The sequence below is a fragment of the Podarcis gaigeae genome (genome assembly GCF_964106915.1).
Source record: "Podarcis gaigeae genome assembly, chromosome: 13".
Taxonomy (NCBI): Eukaryota; Metazoa; Chordata; class Lepidosauria; order Squamata; family Lacertidae; genus Podarcis; species Podarcis gaigeae.
The window spans coordinates 2,315,718-2,343,441 of NC_139689.1; the positions used below are offsets into that span (position 1 = coordinate 2,315,718).

The 27,724-nt window shown below is 48.6% G+C and overlaps 3 protein-coding genes across 6 annotated transcripts in view; 1 reads left to right on the forward strand and 2 right to left on the reverse strand.

Moving 5' to 3' along the window:
• The window catches only part of ZAN (zonadhesin), a 70,267-nt gene extending 52,978 nt beyond the window's left edge, over positions 1–17,289 (reverse strand). The window contains exons 1-4 of the mRNA XM_083706481.1: positions 17,080–17,289; positions 10,273–10,325; positions 6,206–6,352; positions 1,262–1,515 (exon numbers count right to left, since the gene is read on the reverse strand). Coding sequence (XP_083562607.1) covers positions 1,262–1,515; positions 6,206–6,352; positions 10,273–10,325; positions 17,080–17,171 — 546 coding nt within the window. The 5' untranslated portion in view covers positions 17,172–17,289. The remainder of the gene's footprint in view (positions 1–1,261; positions 1,516–6,205; positions 6,353–10,272; positions 10,326–17,079) is intronic.
• A 2,742-nt stretch (positions 17,290–20,031) lies between these two features.
• MEI4 (meiotic double-stranded break formation protein 4) lies at positions 20,032–23,616 on the reverse strand (the record flags this gene model as incomplete). The annotated part of the gene is made up of 2 exons (XM_083710711.1): positions 20,032–21,642; positions 23,522–23,616. 2 exons carry the CDS (start codon positions 23,614–23,616, stop codon positions 20,283–20,285), a joined length of 1,455 nt encoding a protein of 484 aa, XP_083566837.1. The 3' UTR covers positions 20,032–20,282.
• The window catches only part of GIGYF1 (GRB10 interacting GYF protein 1), a 56,504-nt gene continuing 51,293 nt past the window's right edge, over positions 22,514–27,724 (forward strand). For all 4 annotated transcript variants that reach the window (XM_083706570.1, XM_083706571.1, XM_083706573.1 and 1 more), the window contains exon 1: positions 22,514–22,874. The gene's annotated coding sequence lies outside the window, so the exon portion shown is untranslated. The remainder of the gene's footprint in view (positions 22,875–27,724) is intronic.

Here is a 27,724-nt window from a genome sequence, read left to right on the forward strand (position 1 = left end):
TGACAAGACAGAAGGACTGTTTTGGGGGGACAGGAGGCGGGCAGGTGTGGAGGACTCCCTGGTCCTGAATGGGGCAACTGTGCCCCTGAAGGACCAGGTGCGCAGCCTGGGAGTCATTGTGGACTCACAGCTGTCCATGGAGGCGCAGGTCAGTTCTGTGTCCAGGGCAGCTGCCTACCAGCTCCATCTGGTACGCAGGCTGAGACTCTACCTGCCCGCGGACTGCCCACTGAGGTCCAGCTCCGAGGGCCTTCTGGTGGTTCCCTTGCTGCGAGAAGTGAGATTACAGGGAACCAGGCAGAGAGCCTTCTCAGTGGTGTCCACCCGCCCTGTGGAACTCCCTCCCACCATATGCCAAAGAGAATAATAACTACCGAACTTTTAGAAGACATCTAAAGGCAGCCCTGTTTAGGGAAGCTTTTAATGCTTAATAGGTTATTGATTTTAGTGTTTTGTTGGAAGCCACCCAGAGTATTACTCCAGTTAGCAGAAGCTTTGCAAGAGCTGAGCTGCAACCACAAATCCGAGCTCACGGCACCTGCTCAGTCTCTCTGCATGTACCTGAGCTGAGCTGCAAGAAAATTGGCCACAGACTGCATGTTTAAAAATAAATAAAACAAGATTTGCAAGAAACCGATGAGGTTCCTACAACAGACGTTTACATTGAGCTCAGCTCTTCCGCACCTTGGCAAGGTCTGTTCCGCTACATCAGATCAGTTCTCTTTTATTGCTAACGGGAATTTATTATTTCATTATGCTTATTTTACATCATAAAATGTACACAACGTTTGCTCGTGGGAAACAAACAAAGCGGTTTACAGAAGGCCATAAAATCATCAGGAAGAACAGTTAAAAAATCAACCATTCGAGGTATTCCAAACATTATTTTAAAAACCGGTCGTGGTTAAATGGAATAGAGTTTTTACCTATCTTTTTAAGGCTTGCCTAAATAAGAAAAAAAAAGTTTTTAGCAGGTGCTGAAAAGGCTTTGCAAGGAACTGGAATGGGAGATCGGGGGGGGGGGGGGAGGTGGGGTGAAAATGAGAGGAAAAACCCACCTTCCATTTTTAGAATTGCAAATATGGGAGAACCCTGCGAGGAGCCTGAATCGTTTATTTCTTCATTAAATTGTCCTTTTCCATTTCAAGTGAGCTTAATGGCTGAGCGGGAGGATTCGAAGCCTGGTCTCCCAGGTCTCGGCCCAGGGCTCTACACACCACCCACACTGAAACGTCTCCTCGAAAGCAGTGACACCGCTCACCTTGAAGGGGCTTTGCGATGGATTCTCGATAGTCACAGCTCCCAGCAGCCAAGATGAACTCTGCATCCCTCTCCTTGTCCACAGGGTGGAGGAGTTCCCCGAAGGATATTGAACTTTCACTGCCAGCTGGCCCTTGCTCTCTAGGCTGTACAGGTAGTAGAGAAACTCGACGCAGGTCTCTGGCGCGGCTGGGTCCAGATCCGGGCTCTGCAACTGCACAGATGCTCCTTCCTCTGGGTAGACATAATGGCCTCCTGGAACGGGACAAGAAGTCGCTCGTTTCATGCAGGGACAGCGCTCATGTGCATTTACCTGCTCTGGAGGGCAGGATCCGAACTGATGGATTCAAATGAGTAGGAAACAGATCCCTACACAAACCTGTCTATGCCTGCTTTAAAGCCATCTGAATTACAGCTTAGATGCCTGCTCCTTGGTAGAAAAGCAATGACAAACCTAGACAGCATCTTAAAAAGCAGAGACATCACCTTGCCAACAAAGGTCCGTATAGTTAAAGCCATGGTTTTCCCAGTAGTGATGTATGGAAGTGAGAGCTGGACCATAAAGAAGGCTGATCGCCAAAGAATGGATGCTTTTGAATTCTCGTGCTGGAGGAGACTCTTGAGAGTCCCATGGACTGCAAGAAGATCAGACCTCTCCATTCTGAAGGAAACCAGCCCTGAGTGCTCACTGGAAGGACAGATCCTGAAGCTGAGGCTCCAAGACTTTGGCCACCTCATGAGAAGAGAAGACTCCCTGGAAAAGACCCTGATGTTGGGAAAGATGGAGGGTGCAAGGAGAAGGGGACAACAGAGGACGAGATGGTGGGACAGTGTTCTGGAAGCTACCAACATAACTGTGGGAGGCAGTGGAAGACAGGAGGGCCTGGCGTGCTCTGGTCCAGGGGGTCACGAAGAGGCGGACGCGACTAAATGACTCAACAACAACAACAACTAAACTGAAAAGTATGGAGAGACTTGGTCAGAATAGAGATGTTGGATTCTTGTCTCGGTTGTTGTTTGTTGTTATTTAGTCGTCTCATTACACATGCTAAAGCCATCCCTTGCTTTTTCCTGTAGGACTAACAGGTTTACCATACCCATTGAGTCAATCACCCATCTCCCTCTACCCTTCTGAGAAAAACCCCACCCCACCATCCCACTATTGTATATAAGGGTCTGGTGACTTCTGTTTCAGTGTATTTGAAGAAGTGTGCATGCACACGAAAGCTTATACCCAGAATAAACTTAGGTGGTTTTGTAAGGTTCTACTTAACTTTCTAAAAGTTTTTATTTTGACTGTGTCAGACCAACACGGCCATCTGGTTAGTCAGTGGCGGAAAAGTCCGTAAGTGGAGAAAATAGCTGAGGATTATTATTATTATTATTATTATTATTATTATTATTATTATTCCTCTCTCCTTATACTAGAACCTAGTGGTTTCACCAGCCACGCTGGTTGTTAAGCAGAGGTAGTAATAATAATAATAATAATAATAATAATAATAATAATAATAATAATTTTATTATTTATACCCCGCCCATCTGGCTGGGCTTCCCCAGCCACTCTGGGCGGCTTACAACAGAACACTAAAATACAATAATCTATTAAAGATTAAAAGCTTCCCTAAACAGTGCTGCCTTCAGATGTCTTCTAAAAGCCTGATAGTTGTTCTACTCTTTGACATCTGGTGGGAGGGCGTTCCACAGGGCGGGTGCCACCACTGAGAAGGCCCTCTGCCCGGTTCCCTGTAGCTTTGCTTCTCGCAATGAGGGAACCGCCAGAAGGCCCTCGGAGCTGGACCTCAATGTCCGGGCAGAATGATGGGGGTGGAGACGGTGTTCAGAGCAATAAAAACATAAAACTGGACAATAAAAACCATACAGATGTTATAAACAGGCTTCCATTAACCATTAACTGTTCAATACAGATAGAATAAAGTACGGTGCAAAGTTAAACTATGTAAATTGCCCGGCAGGAGGCAGGGGTGGCCACCAATCTTGATTAAAAGAGGATTAGACAAATTGGTGGTGGAGGAGAAGGCTCTCAACGTCTTTAAGCCATGATGCTCTGTATCAGAGGCTGTGTATCTCTGAGGACCAGCTGCCAGGACTCACAGAGTGCCGCGTTACCCTCAGGTCCTGTTTGTGAGTGTAATAAACGAGAATCTGCCCTTATTCCCTTATGGGGGACACAAGAGCCCTTATAGAGTCCTTTGCAGGTTCTCCATCGGTCGGAGAAAATAACAGAGGCCAAGCAGAGAATATTGAAAAGCAAAGCAGCTAGTAAGCCTGATCTTTATTAACTGTTGCAACAGGGTGCCCCCTTCACACACAGGAGGATGGAGGAGGACCCAGAACAAAGGTGTGCCCACCTTTATATAGACATTTTAAATTGCCCGCCCTGGAGTCCAAGACCACCTCCAGAAACATCATACATACATCACAGAAGGGGCGGTCTACAACAGAAATCTGAGTGCATTGTTTACCTCCCGTCTGGCAGGTTACATGTTAATGGTCACTTGATTGGATACCCTGGGGAGCCTGGCCAGTCTTTTGTAACGATAAATACTTAGTTCCTGGGCCAAGTCACAGGCTCACACCCTATTCATATCTTAAATGTGCCCTTAAGAAAGGATTTGTGAGGAAAGAGACAACGGGGAGGTTTCCCACTTTGACCTTGCAGAGAAATATTTGAGGTCAATTTGTTCAGGACTTTTTTTCTGTGGGGTTTTCAGACATGTGGTTTATATATTTATGTCCGTGTTTGCTTGGTGAACATTTATGAACATTTATTACTTATCTAAATTCTCACAACATGAGGACATAATGCTGGACTTGACGGACTTTGGTCCCGATCCAGTAGCACCCTTCTTATTTCCTTAAGATCTTAATCATACATTGCTGGAAGGAAGATTTCATCATCTCTGCCCTGAACATTCCATTTTATTGATTCTGAGTTCCAGGGTTATGAAAGGAGGAAAACCTCTGTCCAGTCCCTCCACACTCCCTGATACGATTTCCTAAGATGAGAAGAACCTGACTTCACCCCTCTAGTCCAGCGTCCTGTTCTCACAGTGGCCAACCAGATGCCTCAATAGGGAAACCTGCAGGCAGGATTCGAACACAACAGACCCTCTCCCTCCTGTGGTTTGAAGCAAGTGGGATTCAGATTTTATTCTTCTCCTTCTCCTGGGGGCGGTTCTGCAGCCTCCAGCCTCAAAGCAGGCCAGGCCTTCCTCTGGAGCACGGGGACTTTGGAAAGATATCCTCCACCAGGGCAGGGCCTTCTCAGTGATGGCTCCAACCTGGTGGAATGCTCTGTCCCAGGAGACCAGGGCCCTGCAGGATTTAACTTCCTTCCGCAGGGCCTGTAAGACAGAACTATTCCACCTGGCTTTCAATTTGAACCTGGCCTGATCTTTTATTCCCCTTCCTTCTCCCCCGCTCCCCTTTTTGTGAAGATTGCCCGCTCTGGGGTCCCACAGCTGGTTCTCCCCTGGTCTCCTCGCTGGTCCAAGTGGGACTAATTTAGCCAGCTAGCCCTGGTGATCATCTAATGTTTATTGGATGGCTTTCCCCCCTAAATTGATTTTTGATTTTATTGTTATTTACGCTTTATATCGTATTTTATGCTTTTTTTAATAGCATCAATTAAGTGTTTTAAATTTGTTGTTAGCCGCCCTGAGCCCGGTTTCCTGAACCGGGAAGGGTGGGGTATAAATAAAAAAATATTATTATTATTACTCTGTTATAAGAAAAAAACTGCTCTTTTGCCCCTTATGGGGTACCCAAGAGCCCGTACAGAGTCCTTATGTAGGTTTCCTATCGGTAGGAGAAAATAACAGAGGCCAACCAGAGAATATTGAGAAGCAAAGCGGCTAGCAAGCCTGGTCTTTATTAAACTTTTATTTTATTTTATTAAACTTTATTAAACTGTAGCAACTCAGCCCATGCAGGGAGGGAGAAGAGGAACCCAGAACATTGGTGTGCAAGCTCTTATATAGACTTTTGAAACTGCCTCCCCTGTAGCTCAAGACCACCCCCCAAAACATCATGCATACATCACAGAAAGAGGTGGTCCCCAGCAGAAATTTGAGTGTATTGCTTCTCTCCTGTCTGCCAGAATACCTGTTCATGCCTTATCAATGGCCTTTTCTGGGTAGCCTGGCCCTCCCTTTGAGATGGCAAATACTTAGTTCCTGATATTGATAGTGTGCTCAGCTTAAAAGATATTTGCCAGGCTGTATTTGAAAAGGGAGGTGTAAGCCCCAAAGACAACTAGAAAGCTTTCCCCATTTCCTTCCTCCTTGCAGGGAAAGAGTCGAGGTCAATTTGGGAGAGTCGAAATGGCTTCAGGATTGTGCTCCTGTACTAGGACCCACGTACCTACGGGACCGCGTCTCCTGGTATGCCTCCACAAATGACAACACCTCGGAGGTCTCAGGTCTCAAGGTGGTTAGGTTGGTCTCAGTTAGGGCCAGGGCCTTTTCAGAACTGGCCCCGACTTGGTGGAACGCTCTGTCCCAAGAGACCAGGGCCCTGGGGGACTTGACATCTTTCCGCAGGGCCTGCAAAACAGAGCTGTTCCGCCTGGCCTTTGGTTTGGACTCAGTCTGACCCTTACGTTTCCCTTCCCTTATGGTTTTGATCTATGGGCTACTTTTAAAATGAGGCTGCATTTTAAATTGCATTTTAACCTGTATTTTAAATTGCCCCCCCCCCCCGCATTATGTTTTTATTGTGATTTTATTGGTGTTAGCCGTCCTGAACCCGGCTCTGGCCGGGGAATAAATAAATTATTATTATTATTATTATTATTATTATTATTATTATTATTATTATTATTATTTCAGACACGTGGTTTATATATTTATGTACGTGTTTGCCTTGTACATTTATGAACCTTTGATTTATAAATTTGAGACCTTAAATTCTGATAACATACTCCGTTCGGGGACCCCTCCTGGCGGTCCAGGGCTCTCCCCCGGCTTCTTCCCCTCTCCTCGGATCCAGTCCCCGCTGTCATCCTTAGGCTGGGTCCAGTCACAGAACGGGCTGCTGGCATCATCGAAGTCGCAGCTGGCGAGGGCGGCTGAGTGGAAAGAGAGGAGGCAAGCATAAGGGGCGGCAGCAGCTGCAGGATCCGCACAGGCACCAAGGCCAGACTTCTGCACGACTCCTGCGCTGCAGGGGGCTAGACTAGATGGCCTTTGGGGTGTCCCTTCCAATTCCACGGTTGCGAAGGTTCAACACAGGCTGTCTGTCCTGGGAGTCCGGGGTGGGGAATGGTGTCGGCAGGGGCATGCAAGCGATGGGGACGCTCTGCACGTGCTCAAGAACAGTTTGGCGGAGTGTGGGCCACATGCATTGCTTGTGTGGGGATTCCCAGCCTTACTGGATCCCATCCCAAAGGATAAATCAACATGGCGCTGATTGGCCAAAAGATTCCCAAAATGCTAACGCCGTTGGTAACTTCGCCCAGAAAAGTCCTCATTTGCAGCTAGTGGGGTCCAAATTTTTTTCAAAGAGGGCCGTATTTGATGAAGTGAAGGGCCGTGGGGGCCGACCAAAGTTGTTGACCTTTTTTTAGGATTGAAGTTTGCTATGAAGGAATAGGATTCAGAATGCAGCAGTCTGATTGGTCCTAGCACAATAAGATCCAGAATGATTGGTTCGCAGGAGCCGCCCAATCCAACTCCAAGTGGAAGTGGATCTGCAACCTGATTGGCCTACAGGAGAATCCCGGAACTAGCCAATCACATGGGGCCCATTGTCTAAATAATGTATATAAAGCAGACATTTTGGGGGAACTTCCATTCCTCACTACTATGAGCTGAATAAAGAGCATGAAATCCACACTCGACTCCAAGTATGCAGTGGTACTGAGGCATCTAATCATAAGCCTGCATTTTTATCAAAGCTTATATTTTTGATCAGGGCCTGTATCTTAAAAAGAGCTTAAAGATTTTCAAATGTTTATGCCAGGCAGAAGACCAGCTGCCTAAGAACCTTGGCAATGTTTATCCTCCTAGACAAGGGGCCCCCCTGATTTATAGCAGAAAACAATTCTCAAAGTCGTAAAAAGGGAATTACAGGCTGAGAGCGAGGTCACTGACCTTGCATGTTACAGAGTACAATTAGGCTGTAAGAGTGGTTAAATTAAGAGTTGGTAAATAGTAAAATAAAACCATGTGCCTCCCATTAAACTTGAGCCATATTTTCCTAAGGTTAAAAGGCCAAGAGCAAATGGCTGGAGAAGGGGAGTGTAAACAGAAGAAGAGGTTTTCTTCCTATTTTATTTTGAGGCTGTAAACTGTTCATTCCTTTTATTTTGAGAAGGTTTATTCTTCTAAAAAGCTACCTATGATAATGTATTAAATATATTGGCTTAAATGTAATTAGGCAAAGGATTTAGAAACTAAGAAATGTTAAATCCTTATGCTAGATTCTTATTTCATATAGTTGTAAGAGTTGTAACTATCCTGAAATTAAGTCAGCCACCAGCCCAGCCCCCCTGCCATCATTAGAGCACACATATGGTTGTCAGGCCTTTGTTTAAAGACCTCCAAAAGAAGGAGATCTTTCAATGATGATGTGAACTCAAGATCCTTGACATCTGTCTAAGATAAAAAGTTAAGATTAACCATCTGTTTTGGAAGGCAATAGGGCAAGGAGGGCAAGAGGTGAGCTGGTAATTAAGGTTCCTTGTTGAGACACATGTAAGATATATGACTACTTATTTGTCATTTATAGATAGAAGAATATATAGCTTTTTGTTTTCCATAAAAGGACAAAAGGAAATGGGTGTATCTTTTGTGATTGGTTCTAGCAAACAGCCAATAGGAATTTCAACCAGGCTGATTGGACAGAGGCAGCCACAGGAGGAGCAAGGGGGCTGGATTAAGGAAATATAAGTGCTGGCCAGAATGGCAGGAGGCCAGGCCAGAGCTTGGTAACCATATACCACTGTGCCTCTCATTTATTTGTCTGACAAATAAATTACTATTTTAATTTCTCTATTGCTGCGTTGAATATTTCATTCCAGCTAAGCGTTAACCACAAGCAGGGTGCTACAGTACCTTGGGTTACATACGCTTCAGGTTACATATGCTTCAGGTTACAGACTCCGCTAACCCAGAAATGGTACTTTGGGTTAATAATAATAATAAATTTATTTATATCCCGCCCTCCCCAGCCAAAGCCGGGCTCAGGGCGGCTAACAACAATAAAACAGTACAACAGTACGGGACCGCCTCTCCTGGTATGTCCCACAGAGGAACTTACGGTCTGCAAATAAAAACATCTTGAAGATCCCAGGCCACAGAGAGGTTAGGCTGGTCTCAACTAGAGCCAGGGCCTTCTCGGCCGCGGCTCCAATCTGGTGGAACGCTCTGTCACAAGAGACTAGGGCCCTGCGGGACTTGACATCTTTCTGCAGGGCCTGCAAGACAGAGCTGTTCCACCAGGCCTTTGGCCAGGGCACAGCCTGACTCCCTCCTCTGGCAACCTGCACAGAATTTTGCTTAACGGTTGCCATCAATTTGATTGGAATTAATTTTTATAATGAAATATTTTTAGAATGTGTGATTATTTGACTGTTTGATTATTTGATTGTTGTTAGCCGCCCTGAGCCCGGCTTCGGCTGAGGAGGGCGGGATATAAATAATAATAATAATAATAATAATAATAATCATAATAATAATCATAATTATTATTATTATTAAATGTACAGCACAAACAACACTCTAAAATCATTCATTATGAAATTAATTAAATTCAAGCCACTGGCCACCATTGGGCCAGAGCTCCGCGAAGATTGCCGAGGGAGTGAGTCAGGCTGTGCCTTGGCCAAAGGCCTGGTGGAACAGCTCTGTCTTGCAGGCCCTGCGGAAAGATGTCAAGTCCCGCAGGGCCCTAGTCTCTTGGGACAGAGCGTTCCACCAGATCGGGGCCACAACCAAGAAGGCCATGGCTCTAGTTGAGGCCAGCCTAACTTCTCTGTGGCCTGGGACCTTCAAGATGTTTTTATTTGAAGACCATAAGGTCCTCCGTGGGGCATACCAGGAGAGGCGGTCCCATAGGTACGAGGGTCCTAGGCCGTATAGGGCTTTGAAGGTTAAAACCAGCACCTTAAACCTGACCCTGTACTCCACCGGGAGCCAGTGCAGCTGGTATAGCACCGGGTGAATGTGATCTCGTAGCGAAGACCCCGTAAGGAGTCTCGCTGCAGCATTCTGCACCCGCTGGAGTTTCTGGGTCGGTCTCAAGGGCAGCCCCACATAGAGCGAGTTACAATAATCCAGTCTGGAAGTGACCGTTGCATGGATCACAGTGGCTAGGTCAGGGCGAGAAAGGTAAGGGACCAACTGCTTAGCTTGGCAGAGATGAAAAAATGCCGCCTTTGTTATAGCTGCAATCTGTGCCTCCATGGAGAGGGAGGTATCGAAGATTACACCCAAACTCTTAACGGACGATGCTGGCACTAATTGCGCCCCCGCAAGAGATGGGAGTTGCCCCCCCCCCAATCCCATATCATCCCGTCCCAGCCAGAGGACCTCTGTCTTCGAAGGATTTAGCTTCAACCGGCTCCCACGTAACCATCCAGCCACAGCTTCCAAGCATCTGGTCAGTGTGTCTGGGGCCGAGTCAGAACTTTGCTTCAAGATGAGAACAGAAATTGTATGGTGGCAGTGCTTCAGCAGCGGGAGTCTGCATTAGCTAAAGTGGTGCTTCAGGTTAAGAACAGTTTCAGGTTAAGAACAGACCTCCGGAACGAATTAAGTACTTAACCCTAGTTACCACTGTATTTCAAAGTTGCTCACCTTTTTTTAGGGTTGAAGTTGCTGAGGTTTTTTTCTTAGTATTTTACCCCAGGAAATAAACTGCCACAGGGGCCAGATTAGGCCCCCGAAACAGACTTTGGACATGCCTGAGCTTTATATGAGTTATATGAGAGAGGGCAGGGCAGGAGAGCCTTCTAGCCCCGTCCAGGAAGCAGTTGTCGTCACTTACATTTTGCTGTGAAAGGCTTTGGTGGTAGCTCAGCCCCAAGGAACTGATTTGCCCTGAAACAGAGGAACAAAGAGTTAAAAGGGTAATAACCCCATAAGCCTTAAATGCTTCTCAGGTCCCTTCCACAAAAGCAGCATGAATGTCGACCCAGCGGGCTGCAGCTGCGGAAAAGGAGAATTACACACCAGGGATAATTAGGGGAGGAACTGAAAATAAAATTGCTGATATCCTGCGTGCCGTTCTTTTAAGGTAAAGGTAAAGAGACCCCTGACCATTAGGTCCAGTCGTGGCCGACTCTGGGGTTTTGGCGCTCATCTCGCTTTATTGGCCGAGGGAGCCGGCATACAGCTTCTGGGTCATGTGGCCAGCAGGACTAAGCCGCTTCTGGCGAACCAGAGCAGCGCACGGAAACACCGTTTACCTTCCCACCGGAGTGGTACCGATTTATCTACTTGCACTTTGAGGTGCTTTCGAACTGGTAGGTTGGCAGGAGCAGGGACCGAGCAACGGGAGCTCACCCCGTCATTGCGGGGATTCGAACCGCCAACCTTCTGATCGGCAAGTCCTAGGCTCTGTGGTTTAACCCACGGCGCCACCCGCATCCCGCCTTATATAGCCTTGCCTTATATAGGATGGGATAGAGCTGGGGAAAGGGTTTAGAAAACGGCAACCAAAATGATGGAGGGGGATCCAGTGACTGCTGCTATGAAGAAAGGCTTCAGCCTTTGGGGCTATTTAGTTTAGAGAACAGCCAGGTAAGAGGCAACGCGATTGTTGCTCACAAAACGATGCACAGCACGGAGGAAATGGATAGAGCAAAAGGTTTTCTCCCTTTTGTCTGACACCAAAACTCACAGACATCCAGTAATGTGGGAAGACTCAGGCAGCTGAAATGAAGTCCTTTTCTAGTACTGCACAGTTCTAGATATCCATTCTGAAGGAAATCAGCCCTGAGTGCTCACTGGAAGGACAGATCCTGAAGCTGAGGCTCCAAGACTTTGGCCACCTCATGAGAAGACTCCCTGGAAAAGACCCTGATGCTGGGAAAGATGGAGGGCGCAAGGAGAATGGGATGACAGAGGACGAGGTGGTGGGACAGTGTTCTCAAAGCTACCAGCATGAGTTTGACCAAACTGCGGGATGCAGTAGAAGACAGGAGTGCCTGGCGTGCTCTGGTCCAGGGGGTCACGAAGAGTTGGGCACAACTAAACGACTAAACAACAAAAAGTTCTAGATACAGGTAGGTAGCTGTGTTGGTCTGCCATAGTTGAAACAAAATAAAAATATTCCTTCCAGTACCACCTTAGAGTTTGTTATTGGTATGAGCTTTCATGTGCATGCACGTTTCTTCAGATACACACGAAAGTTCGTACCAATAAGAAATTTAGTTGGTCTCTAAGGTGCTACTGGAAGGATTTTTTTTTATTTTGATACTAAAAGGTAAAGGGATCCCTGGCCGCTAGGTCCAATTGCGGATGACTCTGGGGTTGCGGCGCTCATCTCACTTTATTGGCCGAGGGAGCCGGCGTACAGCTTCCGGGTCATGTGACTAGCATGACTCAGGCACTTCTGGCGAACCAGAGCAGCGTACGGAAACGCCGTTTACCTTCCCGCTGGAGTGGTACCTATTTATCTACTTGCATTTTGAGGTGCTTTCGAACTGCTAGGTTGGCAGGAGCTGGGACCGAGCAACGGGAGCTCACCCCGTCGCGGGGATTCTAATTGCCGATCTTCTGATCGGCAAGTCCTAGGCTCTGTGGTTTAACCCACAGCGCCACCCGCAGGGATGGCCAGTAACTTAGAAGGCCTTCAAGGAGGACTAGACCAATTCATTGGGTGACCAAGTCTATGGATAGCTACCCCTAGCCACAATGGCTATGCCCTGACTCCACGGTCAGAGGCTTCTGAACGCCCCTTGCTGGAAGACACGGGACAGGAGAGTGTTGCTCTTCTGCTTGCTCTTGTGCCCCCATTGAGGCAACTGGTTGGACCCTGTGAGGACAAGTTGATTTACTAGACGGTCCTAATGCAATGTACCATATTAGCCCGAATATAAACCACACTTCTTCCCCCCAAATTCAGATCATGCAAAGTTAAGGTGTGGCTTATATTTGTGACCTTACGTCGCTGGCAAAGTGGAGTGGCTCCCTTCGTTGGAGGAAACAGGCCAGGAGCGCAGGGCAACGGTACCCGTCCCGTCCACAGCTCCCAAGCCTCCCCCAAGCCGCCAAATTTTAAAAGTGCAGCTTATTTGCGGGTGCAGCTTATATTCAGGCCAACACGGTATGTTCTCCCCCCCCCCCAATTTTTAAAATTGATTTTCACAACATTATAAACAAACAAACACATAAAACAAACATGAATCACAACCTTATTAAAAATTACACTTATTAACCTTATTAAGTGACTTCCTCGCTTCCCCTTGGTGGAATTTCATTGCATGCCCTTTTAACGGTTTTCCAAATTGTAGTTCTTAAAATAATTTAACTTAAACATTAACATCCTTAGAGCTTCACATTATGAAATTAAACCTATTAATTCATCACTTAAATAAAATCCTAAGCCAATTAAGTATCTGCAAGCTGTTTTCAGTTAGAATACGGTATGTTCTCACGTTGCATTATAGCGCAAAGTTCCCTTGGGTATGGCAGCAAAGATTTGCACTGGGGAAGTATCACAGAACGACGACCAAAGAGGAACGGTGTGTGGATGGCCCAGGATAACTTTGCCACTAAAGCACCATGATTGCTTCGAGGGCATGTTGTAGAAAACACACATACGCACAGAAGCCCTCCATCGTTTCACAGATCTCAATGCCTTGGGGACATGGCTGCTGTTCCTTCCCATCATTACTCAGCAAGCTGGTCTCAAGAAGCCTCCTTCTCACCTGGTGACCCTGACTCTCCACCTGGGCGTTGGCGTTGCTCAAAGTTCAAGGTGGGAGCAAACCAAAGGTCACTGTGAGGATAATACTCTACAGGCTCAGAACAGCCCAGTTACACTAAGACATAGCAATAAAGTTCAAGGGCCTTCTCGGTAGTGGCACCCGCCCTGTGGAACGCCCTCCCACCAGATGTCAAAGAGAACAACAACTACCAGACTTTTAGAAGACATCTGAAGGCAGCCCTGTTTAGGGAAGCTTTTAGTGTTTGATGTATTATGGTATTTTAATATTTTGTTGGAAGCCGCCCAGAGTGGCTGGGGAAACCCAGCCAGATGGGTGGGGTATTCATATTATTATTATTATTATTATTATTATTATTATTATTAAACGGCAAAGTGATAAATACCAGAAAGTAATGGGTTGAGGTACAGTAAGTGCGGAGGGTGAGGAGGACTCGGTTAAGCAAAGTAGGTTTACAAGACGGGAGAGGCTGGGGGCCAGGGCATCGGGCTTCTCCAGGAATAAAAGAAAGAAGTCTGCTTGGTGCCCTAGTCTCGTGACAGGGCCTTTTCGGTGTTGGTTCCCCATTTGTGGAATGCCTTCCCAGTTGAGGAGCATATTGTCTCTCTCATTGCTCACTTTCAGGAGAAAATTTGAAACTTTCCTGTTTACCCAGATCTTTTAATGGCTGGAAGATTCTGTTCCAGGCGACCCTGAATTCACTGGGTTCTGGGTACCCCATTTTAAGAGGGATATTGACAAGGTGGAAAGTGTGAAGAGAAGGACAGACAAGCAGATGAGGGGTCTGGGAACCCAGCCTTGTGAGGAACGGTTGAGGGAGATGGGTATATTTAACCTGGAGAAGAGAGGACTGAGAGGGTAGCTCCCTTCAAAAATCTAAAGGGCTGTCCCATGGAAGATGGAGCAAGCTTGTTTTGTGCTACTTCAGGGGGGGAACCTTGAACTAATGGATTCATACCAAAAGAAAGGAGATTACAACTAGACTTTCTGAGGGTTAAGAGCAGTTTGACAGTGGAATGGACTCCTTCAGGACGCTGTCAACTTTCTTTCATTGGAAGTTTTCCAGCAGAGGTTGGAAGTCCACTTGTCAGCTTGGATTCTTGGAGTATTCGCTGGGGGCTAATGGAAGTTGTTGCTGGAGGAGACTCTTGAGAGTCCCATGGACTGCAAGAAGATCCAACCTCTCCATTCTGAAGGAAATCAGCCCTGAGTGCTCACTGGAAGGACAGATCCTGAAGCTGAGGCTCCAAGACTTTGGCCCCCTCATGAGAAGAGAAGACTCCCTGGAGGTCAGCCAATTGGTGCCAAAGAAGGATAGAACTTTTTTTATGTATGCTACAACAGCAGCAAGAATACTCATTGCAAAGTATTGGAAGACACAGGATCTACCAACTCTGGAAGAATGGCAGATGAAGTTGATGGACTATATGGGATTGGCTGAAATGACTGGCAGAACCCGAGACCAGGGAGAAGAGTCGGCGGAAGAAGATTGGAAGAAATTCAAAGACTATTTACAGAAATATTGCAAAATTAATGAATGTTAGAATGATGTCGGATAGAAATTAAGTGGTTTCCAGCTGTAATGTATTAAGAGAATATGGAGGAAAAAAAGGTTTAGAAGTAGGTTAAAGTTTATTGATAAGGATTTGCTGAACTTACAATTTGAATTGGAATACAAAGAAGGGAGGTATGAGGAGGTCTGGGAAGTAAGTTAAAGGAAAATATGTTATGGAAAATTTGTGTGTTTTTAATTATCTTTTTATTTTTCTATTTTTGTTATTTTTTTCTTTTTGATTTTTATTGTATTAACATTGAAAATTTTAATAAATATCTTTTAAAAAGAGAGAGAGAGAAGACTCCCTGGAAAAGACCCTGATGTTGGGAAAGTTGGAGGGCCCAAGGAGAAGGGGGCGACAGAGGACAAGATGGTGGGACAGTGTTCTCGAAGGGACCAGCATGAGTTTGACCAAACTGCGGGAGGCAGTGGAAGACAGGAGGGCCTGACGTGCTCTGGTCCAGGGGGTCACGAAGAGTCGGACACAACTAAATGACTAAACAACAACAACAACAATGGGAGTTGTGGTCCAAAACGCCTGCGGTTCACCAGATTGGGGGAAGGCTGCATTATAGGAGAGGTTAAGGAGAAACTTCCAGAGAGCTTTGCGAGTTCTGGACCATATCTCATTTGACATGTCCGCAGGGTTGCCACGAAAACAGTTTGGTATCCTTTGAGCATCCGCTTTCTGTTCGATCAACAAACAAAGCGTCTCCCTTGTTGTGGGGAAAACCAACGCAATATGCTTATTTGCTCTTTACCCTTTTGCTCCCTTTCCTGTCCCCGCACCCCAAAATTAGGAGGCTGGAAGTCCTTTATGCGTCAAAAGAGGCTGCTGGTTCAGGCCAAAGGGAGCACATCTAGTCTAGCATCCTGTTCTCACAGTGGCCAACCAGGTAACCAAATGAGAAGCCCGCAAGCAGGATTCGAACGCAAGAGCTCTCTCCCCTTCCTGAGGTTTCCAGCAAATAGTATTCAGAAGCAGTTGCTGCCTCTGACTGTGGAGGCAGAGCTCATGGCTAATAATAATAATAATAATAATAATAAATTTTATATCCCGCCCTCCCCAGCTGAAGCCGGGCTCAGAGCGGCTAACAACCGTAAAACGATAAAACATTCTAAAATCAATTCATTCTAAAATCAATTCAAAATCAAATTAATGGCAACCATTGGGCTAGAGTTCTGTGGGGACTGCCAAAGGAGGAGGTCAGACTGTGCCCTGGCCAAAGGCCTGGCAGAACAGCTCTGTCTTGCAGGCCCTGCGGAAAGATGTCAAGTCCCACAGGGCCCTAGTCTCTTGGGACAGAGTTTTCCACCAGATCGGGGCCACGGCTGAAAAAGCCCTGGCTCTGGTCGAGGCCAGCCTAACCTCCCTGTGGCCCGGGACCTCCAAGATGTTTTTGTTTGAAGACCGCAAGGTCCTCTGTGGGACATACCAGGAGAGGCAGTCCTGTAGGTACGAGGGTCCTAAGCCGTATAGGGCTTTAAAGGAAAAACGAGCACCGTAAACCTGACCCTGTACTCCACCAGGAGCCAGTGTAGCTGGTATAGCACCGGGTGAAGGGGATCCCACGGCAAGGATCCAGTCAGGAGTATCGTCGCGACATTCTGCAACCGGCTGGAGTTTCTGGGTCAGTCTCAAGGGCAGCCCCACGTAGAGTGAGTTACAATAATCAAGTCTGGAGGTGACTGTCGCGTGGATCACAGTGGCTAGGTCAGGGTGAGAGAGGTAGTAGCCACGGATAGTCCTCTCCTCCTCTGTGAATTTGTCCCATCCTCTTTTAAAGCCATCTAGGCTGGCAACATTCTATTACTGTGTTCAATTATTTTCTATTACTGTGTTCTATTATTAGTGATGTATGGAAGTGAGAGCTGGACCATAAAGAAGGCTGATCGCTGAAGAATGGATGCTTTTGAATTCTGGTGCTGGAGGAGACTCTTGAGAGTCCCATGGACTGCAAGAAGACCCAACCTCTCCATTCTTAAGGAAATCAGCCCTGAGTGCTCACTGGAAGGACAGATCCTGAAGCTGAGGCTCCAGTACTTTGGCCACCTCATGAGAAGAGAAGACTCCCTGGAAAAGACCCTGATGCTGGGAAAGATGGAGGGCACAAGGAGAAGGGGACGACAGAGGACGAGATGGTGGGACAGTGTTCTTGAAGCTACCAGCATGAGTTTGACCAAACTGCGGGATGCAGTAGAAGACAGGAGGGCCTGGCATGCTCTGGTCCATGGGGTCACGAAGAGGCGGACACGACTAAACAACAACAATTATTTTCCAGTAACCAAAAGCCGATCCCTGCAGCTCTATCCCCGCATTCCTGCTCCCTTCCACACCGCCTCTCACCTGAACGATTCGCCCCTGGTTTGGCATCCTACGCCAATGCCCTCAAGTACCAGGAGCAATGTCAAGAGGTGCCCGGCTGTCTCCGTGCCCATCCTGTGGGATGCTGGAGCGATCAGGCCAGTGGAAGTGCAACAACCCGTTGATATATCATCTCAGCTCCCCTCCCCACGGGGCAGAGAGCAACAGGAATCACATCCCACGGAGTACCTTTGCCCCGACCATGATGATTAAACATGTACCTCCCTTAGCCAGCCCCACCCTGCCCCTCCTCCGAAGAGAGATGCCCGTCCACACTTTAAGTCCCGAGTTTCCGTGTGGGGTGGCAACGATCTGGGGGAGAGTGGGCAGGCAGAGGTTTTGTGGCACGGGGGAATCTAAGGCAGTAAAACTCTACAATTCAGTGGTTCTATATGCTCCGCATGCTAAACTGCTCACATTTGCAGATCTCGCCACCAGGATTCTAAGCCAGATTGTGCCACACACACGATTGATGGGATGAAACAAGTGAAAGCTCAGCATCTTAATCTCAGGATCGGGGGTTTGAGCCCCCACGCAGGACAAAAGAATCCTCAATTGCAGGGGGTTGGACTCGATGACCCTCGTGGTCCGTTCCAATGCTACAATTCTAGGGGGAGGGGGAAAGATTAGATAACACAAATCTAACGTCACCCCATAGAAAGACTTTAATGCGCAGAATAGGGGGCCTTCATTTGCAGAGTTTTGCTGACGTGTGAGCACTGGAGAGCGGCAACACAGCCTATGTTTAAAGCACCCCTCCAATAAACCTGGGATCTCAGGTTGGTTAAGGGTGCTGGGAGCGGTAGCTCTGTGAGGATTAAGCTACAGTTCCCAGGATTCTGTGTGTTTGTGTGCTTTAAACAGTGTGTATAAGGGACGCGGGTGGTGCTGTGGGTTAAACCACAGAGCCTAGGACTTGCCGATCAGAAGGCCAGCGGATCAAATCCCTGTGACGGGGTGAGCTCCCGTTGCTCGGTCCCAGCTCCTGCTAACCTAGCAGTTCAAAAGCACCTCAAAGTGCAAGTAGATAAATAGGTACCACTCTGGTGGGAAGGTAAACAGCGTTTCCGTGCGCTGCTCTGGTTCGCCAGAAGCGGCTTCGTCATGCTGGCCACATGACCTGGAAGCTGTACGCCGGCTCCCTCGGCCAATAAAGCGAGATGAGCGCCTCAACCCAGAGTCGGCCACGACTGGACCTAATGGTCAGGGGTCCCCTTTACGCAGCCATATATTGAAAAGCAGAGGAACACTGCAAGGCACTGCAAAGCCTCCCAGCCTTTCTGCGAGTGCTGATGTGTTAAGACTCAGGGCTGGGCAGAGCATGGTGGCAGCGATACCTTCCAAGCCTCTTGCGTGCCAAGGATGTGTCACGGTGACTGAACCTTGGGATGGATCCAGGGGAACCCTTTGCCATCGTCACCAACAGATAAGAGCTAGAGAACATCATCTTGGGGCAACCACCCATAATAAATTAGGTTGGGCCGATAAACAAATTGCAACACATCGCTGTTTCCATGACTGCCTGCATTCCTTCATGGGACATCTAGCTAGGGCAGCGGACAGCCTTGTCTCCCTGCAGTGCAAGAGTCATCCTTGAAAAACAGCACCTCCCTGCACCGTCGGCTGGTTTTGGTTCTGCCACTCCTTGGATCAAGGGTGGGCATCCAGATACAGTGGTACTTTGGGTTACATACGCTTCAGGTTACATACACTTCAGGTTACACACTCCGCTAACCCAGAAATAGTGCTTCAGGTTAAGAACTTTGCTTCAGGATAAGAACAGAAATCGGGCTCCGGCGGCGCAGCAGCAGCAGCAGGAGGCCCCATTAGCTAAAGTGGTGCTTCAGGTTAAGAACAGTTTCAGGTTAAGAACGGACCTCCGGAACGAATTAAGTACTTAACCCGAGGTACCACTGTATTGCTAGACTACAACTCCCATCAAAAATGCTGGCTGGGTATGTTAGATGTGGCCCAAAACAGCCAGGGAGCACCATTGCGCTGGACCAAAATACACTTTTTTGGGTCTTGCACTCTGTGTGAATCAGCTGGCTCGCGCCAGGATGTCAAATGGCAATTGTTTTTTGGTCTCGTGCTCTTGCCTAGGTCAGTTGCTTCCCACAAGAGCTCGGGACCAATAAAAAAATGAGCGTACCTATTTTGATCAGTGGGATGTTGGCAGGTATAGTCCCTTGACTGTCCACCAAGCCCACTTCCCACCATTTCTCTTCTTTCTGGTCCAGGTCCTGTTTGTGGGTTTCTCACAGGGTCATCTGGCTGGCCACTGTGAGAACAGAATGCCAAACTAAATGGGCTGCCCTTTTGCCCAATTCAGCTACCGCTGCTGCTGGGGTTCTTCTTGTGCTCATACCTTGCTTTCTCCTCTGTCTTTCCAAGAGATTTGTCGCAGAGAGCTGGACCATCAAGAAGGCTGATCGCTGAAGAATGGATGCTTTTGAATTCTGGTGCTGGAGGAGACTCTGGAGAGTCCCATGGACTGCAAGAAGATCCAACCTCTCCATTCTGAAGGAAATCAGCCCTGAGGGCTCCCTGGAAGGACAGATCCTGAAGCTGAGGCTCCAAGACTTTGGCCACCTCAGGAGAAGAGAAGACTCCCTGGAAAAGACCCTGATGTTGGGAAAGATGGAGGGCACAAGGAGAAGGGGACGACGGAGGACGAGATGGTGGGACAGTGTTCTCGAAGGGACCAGCATGAGTTTGGCCAAACTGTGGGCGGCAGTGGAAGACAGGAGAGCCTGGCGTGCTCTAGGGGGTCACGAAGAGGCGGACACGACTAAACAACTAAACAACAACTGACTGGTACAAACATCAGAACGTCTCTTTTCAAACACGTGCAAGCTGCTTTTTTCCAGCACGTTCAAAAGCAGGTTTACGGCAACAAAATGGAAAGCTGAATCAAAATAAAACCACAGCTCATGCGTCCATCAAATGTTTATTACGGTCAACCGGCCACTGAAGGAGTACAAAATATTTTTTTTAAAATACAAAATTGAAAGAACGAAAGGTGAAAAGTTGGGAACGAACAAAGTTAAAAACCCTGCAGTCTTAGACTTTATTTATTTAATCTGCAACCCCCATGCTCTTTTTGATGGCAATCCCATTTCCTTTCGTTGGTGGACATTGCTCAGTCCCTGCTAGCCTCATTTTCCAGGCTCAGTCATGAACTGCTACAAAGCAGGCCAGCTTCTTCCACCAGTCTGCATGTGTGCCACATTCAAAAGAGTGCCTAGTCGCCATAAATAAATACAGAACAAGGGAAATTCGTCGCAGAGGTGAAAAATGGCTTGGTCAAGTTTCTGTAGAAACATCTTCTTCTCTTCTCCGTCGCAGCCTGAAGGGGCAGCAACATTTCCCCGCCCTGTCCCTGTTTCAAGAAGCTGTTCCAATGCTCTACACAAAAAGAAAATATTTTCATATCGTGTGTCGCGCCCAGCTTGAATCTCATCGCCGTGCTGCAACTCATCAGCAAATCGGCTGACTTCTCTGAAGAGCAGGAATATTGTGTGCCTTCTCAATCTGTTGCATTGTCCGATCGAAACAAGGGCATGGGATATAGACTCCTGCACCTGAAATCTGTTGAGGTGGCTACTGTTCAATACAACGTCTATGAGTCTTTCCACAGAGTCTTCCAGCTTCTTAAGACACTTCCCCAAAATCTGTCGAGATACATCAGCATCGCTTAATAACTCGGTTATGACGGCACAAACTGTCCGAGTCATAAAATCTGAGAAGGGGAGTTCGGGGAAACTATAGGCGGCAACCAGGCCATCGAGCAACCGAGAGAAAGAATCAGATATTGCGGAAGAATCCCTTCCGAGTTTTCCCAAGTCTGTTTTTAGACCTCCATGCTCTGCCAGGCGCTTGAGCTCAAGGAAACGTCGTAGGAACTGTATGTGAGGAACCAAAGACTTGCTTGGGCCGGCACGGGAGGAAGTCAACATGGGCAATACGGATGAAGCGTCGGACGCAGGACCGCGCTCGCTGTGGCTGAAGGAAGCTGAGGCATCTTGTGTGTCCGCCAGGTCGTCGTTTGAGACGCTGCACCCGGAATCTTCAAAATGGCCGGAGCGATCGTCTGCACGGACAAGGGCCAGAGCTTCATTGCTCACGACGGCTGGATCCCCGTTCTCCAAACCGAACCCGGGGTAAACTTTGCTCAGGAGGAGCTGCTGCCTCAGGCAAACCACTTCCGCTTCCAAAGCTTCCACTCGCGATTTCTCCCGGGGATCCTTTCCGGACACTATCCTGGCCAGGTGCTCTGCGTGTTCCTTGCCGCTTACGCCGGGCGGCTTCGAACGCAAGACCGCCAAAGCCAGGGCCAGGCGTGAGGCTTCCAGGAACCACGATGCGCCTCTGCCACCTTCTGTCCCCAAAAGCGGAGGCCCCGGGGTCCGGCCTGAAGTGTGGGTCAGTCGCCATAATCCAGGCCCCAGGCGCTCCTGGCCTCGTTGGTCAGAAGGCCCAAGGCGGCCGCCGGAGAGCGCCAGGTTGGTACGAGGCAGAGACAGCCCCAAAAGAAAAAGGCCCCTTTAAGAGAATTTTTTCCTATTTTTTTCCCTTGGTTATATGTATTTTCTTTTTCCTTTGTATTTTCTTCTGTTGTAAATATGTATGTTTTCTAATTTGTACTTGGCAAAAATTATTTGTTAATTTTTTTTTTAAAGGCCCTTTTTCTGCAGTCGCATATAAACAAGGACTCCTTGCTTCTTAAACTGTGTGGCTTTAGCGGCCAGTATTAATTGTACTTTTTAGGGCGTGTGTACATGTATGTGCAAAAAAAACAACAAAATAATACAGCTCATATAAAATATATTCGTTATGTTTAGATGTTACATGTTTATATATATTTATATAAATATGATGTATAAATCTATATAACGTATATATGGCCGTATTTATATCTCTATATAAATACCTATAGGTCCATACACACGTTTTTTATTACTACTATTTTTTTCCAAATTGGGGCCATAATCCGCGGCCTTTGGAGCCTCCTCCTCCCGCGGGGCTATTTATACCGCGCCCTCGAGAGGCGCCTCAGGGCGGCCTACAAGGCCCCGAGCGGGAACCGCCTCAGGGACACGTGACTTCGGGAAAAAAAAAGGAACAGGCCCCGCCTCCCGTTGGGGGACGCTCGACTCTTTTTTTTAATCTTCTCTTCGCGGGCGTCATAGCGAAGCGCATGACGTCATCGCCGCAGCCACGTTCGCCGAGGGGGCGGGAAAAAAAAAAAAAGCGCTTCGGGCGCGCGCGCGCGTCACGTAATACGTCTCGGCGCCCGAGCGTGCCTCTCCAGCTTCGGCCTTGATCACGTGACGCTGAGGCGCGGCGCCGGCCTCCCTCTGCAACGCTCGAGGGGAGTCGGGTAAGCGCGCGCATGCGCACGGGAAAAAAACCCCCGCACACGTGACATGCGTGAAAGGCAAACGGGACGCCGGGCGCTCACGTACGGAGGCTCGACTGCGCCTGCGCGACGCCTCGTTTTTTTGTTTTTTTAACCTTCTCTACCCGCCTTTCCCCCGCCACGTGACCTCTCCTCCTCCTCCTCCTCCCCGGCCTGCCTTTGGGCGCCCGCGTCACGTGACCGGGAGGAGGGCGGCCATCTTGGTTACAAACACAAACAAGCGGCGAGAGGAGGAAGGAGAGCGAGAGAAGCGGAGCCGTAGACGCCGCTGCGGCCTCCTCCTCTTTCCCCTCTCCCGTCCCCCCCTCTCCTCCTCCTCTTCCTCCTCCACCCCGCGCGCGCGGAGCAGTTGCGGGTAAGAGACGCCGAGGGGCCGCCGCCGCCCCCCTCCTCCCCCCCGTCGCCATGGGAACCGGGGAGCCCCCACCCCACTCCTCCCTCGGGGCCCCGCCCTCCCCCGTCGCCATGGAGAGGGGCTCCCCTCTTCGCAACACCCCCCAAAACACACACACGCCGCCGAGGGAGAGCGAGGGCCCCGCCCCCTCCGGTCCCCGGGCCGCCCCTCCCCCCTCTCCTGCGGAGGCGCCTCATGGAGACGCAGGGGACCCCCCGCCCCCCCAAAAAAGTGCCGGGCGTCAGCGCTTTGCTCCGTCCTTGGAGCCTTTTTCATTGCGCCTCCCGTTCCCCTGCACGCCCTTCCTTTTTAAAAAAAACGGGGGGCCCCTCTGCTGCACCCCCGGACCCCCCTCGCTCTCGTGCATGGCGGCGGAGGTCGCCCTCCTGCGTGTGCATGCAAAGCCCCGATGCCCCTTGCTTTTGCTGCTGCAAAAAAAATGCCCAACCCAACCCCATTCGCCTTGCATCCCTGATTGCATTGTGCCCTTGCCGCGCTCGCCCTGCGGAGGCCCGTGGCACGTTTTTGCAAGCGGGGGGGGGGGAATCCCCCGGGGCAGGACGGAATTGAGACTCTCTCCACCCGCCCCGGCTACCCCTAGGGCTCGCCCTGTGGTTCCCCGGTGCCCGTGCAAAGAGGAAGGGTGCGGGGTGGCTCCGGCGCCCCTGAAGGCTTTGCCGCTTCGCCACTCCCCTCCTGTCATGCTTGCGGAGACCTCGAAATGACGCGGGCTGCGAGAGGATTGCCGTGGTTCCCTGCAACGCTCCCTGTTCCTTAGGAAGAGATTTGGGGGGCGCGCGCGCGCGCGCAGATCAGAGAGATCCGCAGTTCGGTGGAGTTCCAAGTTCAGTGTCGGGACAGGATCCTGTAAGGTCACCAGCCTGCAGAAAGCTCTTGCATGACAGACAAACGCTTCTTGGGCAAGGCAGAGTGAAGATTACTGTGGCATTCTCTTGCTAAATGACCCGTAATAATTTGCACCCACAAACTCCAGTGCCAAAATGCCTTTGAGAAGCCGAGTGTGATATGTGGGGTTTTGGGAGTCCTGGTTTCCTTTCCTTTCTTTTAGTCTCCTCCTCAAATATTATTCCCTTCCTGCCTGTTGAGTTAGTTTTGATGCCACCTCCTTGTAAAGTTTGGGTGTCTAACTCGCAGGTGGACATCTGTATATGGAAGTTGTCTGCAGGAGGGCACAATGTTTTGACCTGTGTGGCAACAGCTTCTGTTGCCTGGGCTGTGTGGCTGGTTGCTGAAGAGAACCTCTGGCGGGAAAAGGTGGTTATCTGCAACCCCATAACGTGGTACTAAAAAACTCCTTTAAGAGGTTTTAAAAGGCAGTTTGGCAGTGCGGAGTTTCATGCCAACTGCCCAGTCTTTGATCACTTACTTGTGCAAACAGTCAATATAGGAATACCTCGCTCCCAGTATTACAGCCTTGGGACATACCCTGAATGCCAGTGTACTTGGTCGTGGGTGGCTTGTGTTGAAGTCTGGCTTTCTGGCCAACAAGCTCTTGTTCTGCTATAAAGCCAGGGGCATGTGTGTGGTGCTGGTTGCCATATCTGAAACAGATGGAGCAGGATTGGAGTGTGTATGGCAGGGGTAGGCAACCTAAGGCCCGTGTGCCAGATGTCGCCCAATCGCCTTCTCAATCTGGCCTGCGGACAGTCCGGGAATCAGCATGTTTTTACATGAGTAGAATGTGTGCTTTTATTTAAAATGCATCTCTGGGTTATTTGTGGGGCCTGCCTGGTGTTTTTACATGAGTAGAATGTGTGCTTTTATTTCAAATGCATCTCTGGGTTATTTGTAGGACATAGGAATTTGTTCATTATTATGTTTTTCAAAATATAGTCCAGCCCACCACATGGTCTGAGGGACGGTGGACCGGCCCACGGCTGAAAAAGGTTGCTGACCCGTGGTGTATGGTGTAGGCGACGCTGAGTTAGGCAGAGCAATGGTCTGACTCTGTATAAGGTGGCTTTCTATGCAAACCATCAGAGAGCAGATATATTTTGGAGATTTCTTACCTGTTGGGGGGAAATAAACAGAGAATAGATTTAGAAAGCTGTGCACAGTGCTGGGAGTGTTGAATAGATTCACCCATTGTTGGACCACAATGCAGCGGATGCAAAGATATTGGCTGGCCTGACTGCAGCAACTTACTTTCAACTTTCTGTGGTCTAAAAGGGAAAGGGAAAACACGCTTTCTTTCTTTTTAAAGAGAAGCCTCTTCCTGCCTGGAGGTGGTGACTTGTTGATATGTCTGTTATTAGGTTGTGGTGGACACATCTCTTTAGAGTGCTATTAACCTGTGGAATTCATTGCTTCAGGGTATAGTAACTTCCTCTATGCTAGGTGGACTTGCGTACGGTCATCTGTGGCAGTCACACCCATTCCTCTATTGAGAAGCTGCTCCTCCCATTAGTAAATTTTGGTTGGGAACAAAGTTATTTTAATAATATTGTTGTTGGGATCTTGGCAGTTGTGTGATGTTCAGATAGTCTTCTGAAATGCGCAGTTGCGCCTGGCAGAGGACGACAGCTTGTGTTCCCTGGTGTGTGGTGGTTCTCCGTTGCTTCTTCTGGAGTTGGTGCTTCGTTGGCCAACCTGGTCTGGTGGGGCTCTTCCGTTCTTTGAATGGTGGGCAGACAGTTCTGAGGCCACATCTGCACAGAGGAAGGAGAGGAAAGTAAAACAGTTCTTTGAGTTGAGTTTTAGGCACTCGGGAGACGAGCTCACCAAGATACATCCTTCCTGGATTTCTAGTGTCTGTGATCGGAAGAAAAATATTTCCTCTGATGAAACCACACTTCATTAGGGGTCATGATTAATCAGATTGCCTTAGACACGGCCACTTAATCCATTATTGTTCTGCAGCCACTAGTGGCCAGATCACACCTAGGGGGTGTGGTCCTGCATTGAGTTCACACAATTAACTGTGCTAACCCCTGGTAGTCTGAATTTGCAAAAGGGTGGCCAAAATGGCAAAAGGAACCAGAGTTTTGCAGCGCTGAAACAGCAAAGGTGCATGGAGTGCCTTTCACTCGGCTTATGCCCCCTCCTGTGTGGAGAGAGCTTGTTGCAGCGTCTGCAATGCACTCTGCATAGTGCAGCCTAGGGCCTACGTACCAACGGGACCGCCTCTCCTGGTATGCCCCACAGAGGACCTTAAGGGCCACAAATGACAACATTTTGGAGGTCCTAAATTACAAGGTGGTTAGGTTGGTCTCATCTAGGGCCAGGGCCTTTTCAGTACTGGCCCTGACTTGGTGGAACGCTCTGTCCCAAGAGACTAGGGCCTTGTGGGATTTGACATATTTCCGCAAGACAGAGCGGTTTCACCTGGCCTTTGGTTTGGACTCAGTCCGACCCTTATGTTTCCCTCCCCTTATGGTTTTGATCTATGGGCTACTTTTTAAATGAGGCTGCCTTTTAAATTGCATTTTAACCTGTATTTTAATCCCCCCCATTATGTTTTTACTGAAATTTTATTGGTGTTAGCTGCCCAGAGTCCGACTCTGGCCGGAGAGGGCAGGGTATTATTATTAATAATAATAATAATAATAATAATAATAATAATAATAATAATAATAATAATAATTTTGAAGACTTCCCGGAAACAGCACCGAGTTCAAAACACAGCCACTTAAGGCAGCTAATTGGGACCTGGCACTGGCAGCTTTTCTTATTGAGGCGTCAGAAGCCCCACTTGCTTCTGGTCCGTGGGTTTGGGAATCGTAATACTGGAGGGCACGTCTGCTCCCACTGCTTTCAGTCGGTGAAAGCTGTATCTAAAGCAGTGTTTCCCAACCTTGTGCCTCCAGCTGTTTTTGAACTACAACTCCCATCATCCCTGACTAGCAAGACCAGTGGCAAGGGATGATGGGAATTGTAGTCCAAAAACAGCTGGAGGCACAAGGTTGGGAAACACTGATCTAAAGCAGGCATAGGCAAACTCGGCCCTCCAGATGTTTTGGGACTACAACTCCCATCATCCCTAGATAACAGGACCAGTGGTCAGGGATGATGGGAGTTGTAGTCTCAAAAACATATGGAGGGCCGAGTTTGCCTATGCCTGATCTAAAACAAGGCCTGCTTGTGGAGCTCTCTAGCCATGGAGCCTTGCTTCATGCTTTGGCTAATTAATACCCCTGCTATTTTGAACTGAAGGGTGGTGTGGCAAAGTTTTAAATAAAGTAAACAACAGCAACAACACATGGAGACTGTGGAGAGTCCTCTGGGGGTTTTTAGCTCTGTGTTGTGTCCTGGGTCCAAACTCTCTTCCTGCACGTAGGAAGGTCTTGTCCCAGCCTGAGGTCATGTGTAAATTGCCTTGAGACGGTTGTTTAGAAGGTGATTAATAAATCAGTGATAATTACAGTAGTAGAGGGACGCGGGTGGTGCTGTGGGTTAAAACACAGAGTCTAGGACTTGCCGATCAGAAGGTCGGCGGTTCGAATCCCCGCAACGGGGTGAGCTCCTGTTGCTCGGTCCCTGCTCCTGCCAACCTAGCAGTTCAAAAGCACCTCAAAGTGCAAGTAGATAAATAGGTACCCCTCCAGTGGGAAGGTAAACGGCGTTTTCGTGCGCTGCTCTGGTTCGCCAGAAGCGGCTTAGTCCTGCTGGCCACATGACCCGGAAGCTGTACGCCGGCTCCCTCGGCCAATGAAGCGAGATGAGCGCCGCAACCCCAGAGTCGGTCACGACTGGACCTAAGGGTCAGGGGTCCCTTTACCTTTAACAGTAGTACAGTGCTACCTCGGGTTAAGTACTTAATTCGTTCCGGAGGTCCGTTCTTAACCTGAAAC